This window comes from Otolemur garnettii, unplaced genomic scaffold (assembly GCF_000181295.1).
Source record: "Otolemur garnettii isolate 467f Iridium unplaced genomic scaffold, OtoGar3 scaffold00087, whole genome shotgun sequence".
NCBI classification, from domain to species: domain Eukaryota; kingdom Metazoa; phylum Chordata; class Mammalia; order Primates; family Galagidae; genus Otolemur; species Otolemur garnettii.
Genome location: NW_003852482.1, coordinates 1013226 through 1019993, shown reverse-complemented (window position 1 = coordinate 1019993; position 6768 = coordinate 1013226). Strand labels below are relative to the sequence as shown.

Below are 6768 nucleotides of genomic sequence, written 5' to 3'. Positions count from 1 at the left end.
GTGCTGTGGCATCACAGCTCACAGCAACCTCCAACTCCTGGGCTCAAGCGATTCTCCTGCCTCTGCCTCCCAAGTAGCTGGGACTACAGGCACCCGCCACAATGCCCAGCTATTTTTTGGCTGCAGCCGTCATTGTTGTTTGGCGGCCCGGGCTGGATTTGAACCGGCCAGTTAAGGTGTATGTGGCTGGCGCCTTAGCCGCTTGAGCCACAGGCACTGAGCCACAAACAAGATATTTTAAAACCTGATATTTAAAATAATAATCAGGTGAGGGGCAATGGGGAGGTGGGGAGTGTGAAAGAGGTAGCCCCACCGGTGTGGGGCCAGTCCTCCCCTCACCCACAGCCTCGCATATGGCCTCTTCACTGCAGGCAGACACAACCAAGCCATTTCAAACCCAGCACAGGAACAGAACTTCGCTTCCTCTCGGGCGCCCCGCTGTCCAGGGCTGAGGGCAGGCAGGAGGGTGGGTTAGGACTAAAGTTAACTAGACCTGCTGGGCGCCCCCAGGAAGACCGAAACGGTTGTCTTTCCTCCCCCAGCGTAGCGGCCCGGCTACCCCTCCCACTCTGGCGCGCGCAACTCCGGAAGTTACCCAGTTCCCTCAGGGTGGGTCACCGAGAGGACCCAAACCGGGAGCGGACGTAGCGGAGTGGGACCCGGACAGGGCCAGGCTGTGGGAGTGGGTTGGGCTTTCGGGTCCGGTTTAGAGAAAGGGCCTGGAGCAGGGCAGGGATGAGGACGCGAGCTGGAGGGAAGGGGCTCAGAGTGCACTAGGTGAACTCAGAGGGGCAGGCGCAGGCCGGAGAGATGCGATGGCGCTGTGTTCCGGTTCCGGGACAGGACGGACGGGCCGGCTGTGGAGGAGGAAGTAGGACCCGGCTGGAGATCAAAGGGGTGGAGTTGGGACCCCCGAGGAGGGGGTGGGCAGGGCCCTGGGCGGGGTGGAGGCGGGGCGTCCTGGGTCCGCCCCTCTGGGGTCTGTACCGCCCGCCGATCCCGTGATGTAGGTCTGAGCGTGCGGATCACGAGGCTGTCCGTGGACCACAGCCCTAGAAGTGACAATGACCTCGGAGGGGGACGTGCGCGCCCGGCTGCAGCGCGCTGGCCAAGAGCACCTCCTGCGCTTCTGGCCAGAGCTGGAGCCAGGGCCGCGCGCCGCGCTGCTGGCGGAGCTGGCGACGCTGGAACCCGAGGCGCTGCGCGAGCACTGCCAGCGAGCGGCCGCAGCCTGCGAGAATCCCCCTGGGCCGCCGCCCGACCTGGCCGAGCGCCTGCGGCCCCTGCCCCCCGAGCGCGTGGGCAGCGCGAGCCGCAGCGACCCTGAGACACGGCGGCGCTGGGAGGAGGAAGGTAGGCGTGGCAGCCCGCTGGGCAGCTGGGAGGGGGTGATCCCCAGAGTGGGACCGGAGAGTTGGAGCTTGACGGAGTTAGGTTGTCTCACCTTTTTGAGAAGTCTTCTCCCGCTTCATGCGTGCGAAGTCTCGGAGCCCCAGGCCCAGGTGTGGCTGGCCTTAAAGTGAAAGGTTGTTGTGTAGCAGGTGCCAGGCTTCTGCTCCTGACGCTCCATACCCCCAGGCTTTCGCCAGATTGCCCTGAACAAGGTGGCGGTTCTGCTGCTGGCTGGCGGGCAGGGCACTCGCCTGGGTGTGGCCTACCCCAAGGGCATGTATTGTGTGGGGCTGCCCAGCGGGAAGACGCTGTACCAGCTGCAGGCGGAGCGGATTCGGCGGGTGGAGCAGCTGGCCGGGGAGCGCCGGGGGACACGCTGCACTGTACCCTGGTGTGTCCTCCCGCCTTGGCTTGTCCCCAGAATGACCCTTTTCCTTGTAGACCCAGCCCTATCCCCAGGACCGAAGCCACAACCTCAGCACAGCCCTAGACTCTAACAGTTTGAGGTCTTACTGCAGTGACAGCCGAACTGAAGCCCCATCTGCAGACAGGGCCGGCTGTCCCTGAGGCGGCTCACCCCTGGGTCCTTGCAGGTACATAATGACCAGTGAGTTCACCCTGGGGCCCACTGCTGAGTTCTTCAAGGAGCACGACTTCTTCCGCCTGGACCCTGCCAACGTGGTTATGTTTGAGCAGCGGATGCTGCCTGCCGTGACCTTTGAGGGCAAGGCTATCCTGGAGCGGAAAGACAAAGTCGCTATGGCCCCAGGTACGGCCACCCCTGCGACAGTGAGTGCAGCTGGAGGTCCAGATATCTGGGTTCCAGGCTTTAGGCGTCTACGTCATCCTAGGCCAGTGGCCTGCCCTCTCTGGACCCTGATTCCCATTTGTCAGGTGCTACACCTCCAGGGCTATTTGGGGAATGACCCAGAGCCCGCCTCCATCGTGGCTGGGACCAGCGGGTGAGTCCTGGGTGGAGCCATCTCTTCTCTGTAGACGGCAATGGCGGCCTGTACCGCGCGCTGACGGACCACCAGATTCTGGAGGACATGGAGCGCCGGGGAGTGGAGTTTGTGCACGTATATTGTGTGGACAACATCCTGGTGCGGCTGGCCGACCCGGTCTTCATAGGCTTCTGCGTGCTGCAGGGGGCGGACTGTGGCGCCAAGGTGACCCCCCTGCCACGGCCCTCCCCGAGCTCCGCCCCTCCACCAGCCTGGTCACGCCCAGTTTTCCGTGCCTATCCTTGGCCCTAACTACAGGTGGTGGAAAAGGCTTACCCCGAGGAACCTGTGGGCGTGGTATGCCAGGTGGACGGTGTCCCCCAGGTGCTGGAGTACAGCGAGGTCAGCTCTGAGACCGCGCAGCTGCGTGCATCAGATGGGCGTCTGGTCTACCATGCAGGCAACATCTGCAACCACTTTTTCACCCGAGGTTTTCTCCAGATGGTTACCAGGTGTGCAGCAGCAGGTGGCTAAGGAGTGCCAGCCACAGAAACCTGTGCCAACCAGCAACTGGTGGGTTCAGACTGGGCTGAGGGCCCTGGGCCACTACAGCGATTGGAGGCTAGCCTGACCTGGCCCTGCTATGTCAAAAGGGGCTGATGGGCTTGGATGCAGAAAGGTTCTATGTTTAAACAACCAAAGGCTCTTGAGATCTGACATGAGCTGTGCTCTGCTGGCAGCTGTTCTGAAGCTCTGTGGCCACATCTCCCTCCTCCTGTTTAGCTTTCCTGGTGCCCACAGGTGCCATGCCTGCCCCAGGACTTACCAGTTTCTGTTCACCTGGGCAGGATGTGGTTGATGGTACCTGACTCTTGGCATTGGGGGTGCAGGGAGAGAGACCTATGCGCTCCCTAGAGATCTTGCTTGACTTCTGCTACTTCTGTTCTTGTGGAGTTTATCTGCCAGCCTGTCTTACGTAGCCAGGTGTGCCCAGAAATGGAGACAAGGCCCTCTGAACTGTACCTTTCCTCCCCCTTTGCCCTCCTACTCCCCAGGGAGTCTGAGCCCTTACTGAAGCTACACGTGGCAGTGAAGAAGGTCCCGTACATAGATGAAGAGGGAAATCTGATAAAGCCGCTAAAACCGAATGCGATAAAGATGGAGAAGTTTGTGTTTGATGTGTTCCAGTTTGCTAAGTTAGTGGTAGAAGTCATTTATTTTTTCCTTCTCTCCTCTCTCTGTTTTGGTGGTGGGTTCTAAGGCCTGTCCAGACAGGGAAATCGAGTTTCACTGAGGGGCCAAGGGGCCTCGGGAGAAGGCCAAGATGCTCTTGCCTTTGAGAGGAATCAGCCTCCAGGATGGGAGCATAGGGAACATCTCGGGCAGTTAAAGTCCTTGGAGGGACATTGGTCCCACCTCCTAGGCCCTCTACTGTTCCTCACCCAGGGTTAAGGAGGTGTTTACAGGCTGGGTTGCAGGGGAGGCTCCCAGGGTGCATAGCCCTTAACCTCGGGGTCCCAAAGTCTGGGCCTTTGGCTGGTGAGGATGGAAGAGAGGACCAAAGCCCTGGGTCATAGGTATGAAGACTCACTTGCTGTCTGTGGGGCTCCTCCCTAGCCCTGCTCCTCATCAGAACTGACTCTCACTTGGTCACTGGAAGCCCTGCCCAGATGAGGGACTCTGGGCTGGAGTGTGGAGTGACCTGCCCTTTTCCTCATCAGAAACTTCGTAGCCTTTGAAGTACTACGGGAAGAGGAGTTTTCCCCACTGAAGAATGCTGACCCAGCCAACAGGGACAGCCCTTGCACTGTCCGGCAGGCCCTGCTCGCCCAGCACTACCAGTGGGCTCTGCAGGCTGGGGCCCGCTTCCTGGATGCACACAGGGCCCAGCTTCCTGAGCTGCCCAGGTGAGGGTGGGCCCTGAGGTGCACCCAAAGGGGCAGGTTTTCAGGGGCCCCAGTACTCAGGCCTAGGGCCCTATTGGCTCTGCCACCATCCAAGTTGAGGAGGAAGCTTCGCGCCTGGTGCCATACTAGCAATAAGTGGCCATTTATCCAGCCAGCTCCAGGGTGCACAGTGAGCCTCAAGTTCTGCTCAGGGATTGAGGGAAGCCAAGGGTCTCAGCCCTCCCCAACTCATTCACAGCTTTGGAACTAGCCCTAGGCATGGCTTAGGGCTTTTTGGCTTTCAGAGCAGGAAGGAAAAGGACGTTTACTTTCCATCTCCTGCCACCACCTAAATCTGGCTGCCTGGCTCTGTGTGGGATGCTAGGAGTGCTTTCTACCCCAAACCAGGACCCATCACAGGGGGACACCTGCTCAGGGTTCAGGTATCCAGAGGAAGAGGTATTTGCTGAGAAAGAGCTGCAGGGAGCCAGCATGGGGAACTTAGCCTGCTGGGCCACCTCCTGTTTCAGGGGGTGCTGGGGAGGACTGGGCAGCAGATGCTGACAAGTGCACTTCCCTCAGCTTTCCCCTGAATGGAGACCCTCCAGCCATCTGTGAGATATCACCCTTAGTGTCTTACTCTGGAGAGGTGAGAGTCCCCTTCCCTTCCTGGGGCTTTTCTGGAATCAGGCTTGTGTAATTCAGAGGAGGCCTGTCTGGGGAGAGGTGGTGTTTAGAGGCAGCACAGCTCTGCCTGTTTGTTAGGGTAGATGAGTCCTTAAGTTGCAGAGGACTTTGTGAGTATTAAGTACAGTGGGTTTCCAGAAGCTTTTGCAGCTCTTGGGAGGGGTGAATGGGGATGACCCAGGTCTGAGCCTGGCTGAGAGAGGGTTGTAGTCCTCTGCTGCCATCTGTCTGGGGTTGGCCCTATCCCCCCTCCAAAAAGTCAGTCCCAATCTTGCCAGGATAGTCTCATGCTGACCTGGGGTCACGGGGGGTGGGGTGGGGTGGTGGTGGTCTTGTCCTGATACTTGGCAGAGCTGGGATCCTGCCCAGGTGCTGGGGCCACTTGGTTGTTGTGACCTGCTTGTCTCTAGGGTTTGGAAGTATACCTGCAAGGCCGAGAGTTCCAGTCCCCCCTCATCCTGGATGAGAACCAGGCCAGGGTGCTAAAGCCACCAGAGTTCTAACTTGCTCCTATATGCCACCCCCAGGGTTTTGGGGGCTGTAGCCCTGGCCTGGGGCTCTGGTGGTCACAGTGCCTTTCCAGCCTGCAAGAAACAGAAGGAAATGTGCTGGATTACTCTACAAGGGTGGGGCCTCACCTGTCACCCCTGGATGTGACTACGCCATGCTGTGGGGTCCAGCTGAGAGGCAGAAAGACTCAGGATCTTGGAGAATGGGACTGAAAGGAAGCTTTGTCGGGGCCCAACAGAAGTGTGGTGGCAGCTGGGAAGAGCAGGACAGGATGTCCCTTGGGAAGCCAGCCCTGGTCAGTACACAGAGTCACTGGATTCTTGACCAAGAGTGAAATGGCAGTAGCCCCAGCCAAGATGCTCTTCTGTGCTTTAGAATGAGGAAGCACAAGGTGGAGAATTCTATTCCCTCATGGGGCATGTTCAAAGGGGCTGCCCTTTCCCTCCCTGGCACCTGAACCAGTAACTAGATCAAGGTGGGATGTCAAGGCTGGCTCCCCAAGAAAAGTAGCCCAGGTGTCCATGATAGAGGTGGCTCCATGAGCAGCTTGGCCTGCTCACCTGAGGCTGAAGCCAGTACTCTCTGCCTCCCTTCCCTGTTTCTCCCTGTTTCCTGAGAGGAGGCTGCCACCTCTCAGCCTTAGCTATGGTCAGCATAAGGCTTCATTAGGTGCTTGTCCCAAGAACAAGTAGGACCAATACTGGTGGCCTCTGTGATGGCTGCTATTTAACTGACATGGGAGCACCACACCGTACCCCATCTGCCTGTACCTTCACAGATCTTGGTGCTCAGCCTCCTCCCAAACTCTGGGGATGGGGAGGCAGCTTCCATATTTGGTGCCTTGGCCCTGCACCCTAGACAAGGCTGGGGAAACCAGCTGGCCCCAGGCTCTTACCATGGTGTTGCTCTGAGACACACTGAGTTCTCACCTGGGAAAGGACAGTGGCACCAACCTTACCCCCTTGTGTGAAGACAGCTATGACAAGGAGCTTGCTGCTAAACTTTCACCTGCCCCCACCGTGGCCCACAGCCTGACATGGACAATCTACACGCATCCCTACTGGTTACTCCAGAGGAGGGATGCTATCTGGAAGGGTGGGTTTAGATGCAGCTGATTTGTCCAGTGCCAGAGGGCTCCATCTCACCATATTCATACATGAGTAAAGCAGCAGGGACAGGCTTACACCTTGCCATTTTTAGAACCAAAGCCCAGACTTCTGCCTCCACCCAGGCCCTGCCAACCACCTTGTTGCAAAACTCAAAAACAAACTATAGCTTGGGACTCTTCATTAGGTACTCCATAGACAAGCACACAGCCTGGGGCAGGAGAGGCTGTCAGACAGCACCGG

The 6768-nt window shown here is 58.6% G+C and overlaps 1 protein-coding gene across 3 annotated transcripts; it reads left to right on the top strand.

Moving 5' to 3' along the window:
- Window positions 1–625: 625 nt before the first annotated feature.
- UAP1L1 (UDP-N-acetylglucosamine pyrophosphorylase 1 like 1) lies at window positions 626–6762 on the top strand. Of its 3 annotated transcripts, XM_023516133.1 has the most exons (10): window positions 626–871; window positions 1011–1353; window positions 1579–1783; window positions 1986–2161; window positions 2389–2561; window positions 2655–2848; window positions 3392–3532; window positions 4058–4243; window positions 4805–4871; window positions 5437–6762. In XM_023516133.1, the coding sequence occupies exons 2-10, from the start codon at window positions 1065–1067 to the stop codon at window positions 5629–5631; spliced, it is 1626 nt and encodes a 541-aa protein (XP_023371901.1). In that variant the 5' UTR covers window positions 626–871; window positions 1011–1064; the 3' UTR covers window positions 5632–6762. The 3 variants fall into 3 exon arrangements, with proteins under 3 accessions (XP_023371901.1, XP_023371900.1, XP_003794865.1); XM_023516132.1 differs by having other exon boundaries at window positions 626–1353; XM_003794817.3 differs by having other exon boundaries at window positions 626–1353; window positions 5320–5547.
- The last annotated feature ends 6 nt before the right edge of the window (window positions 6763–6768 follow it).

Excerpts from the sequence above, each read along its gene's own strand:
- UAP1L1 (XM_023516133.1), top strand. The coding sequence starts at position 1,065 with ATGACCTCGGAGGGGGACGTGCGCGCCCGGCTGCAGCGCGCTGGCCAA. Across the intron at positions 1,354-1,578 it reads GCGGCGCTGGGAGGAGGAAG|GCTTTCGCCAGATTGCCCTG; the intron begins GTAGGCGTGGCA and ends CCATACCCCCAG. Across the intron at positions 4,872-5,436 it reads TAGTGTCTTACTCTGGAGAG|GGTTTTGGGGGCTGTAGCCC; the intron begins GTGAGAGTCCCC and ends TGCCACCCCCAG.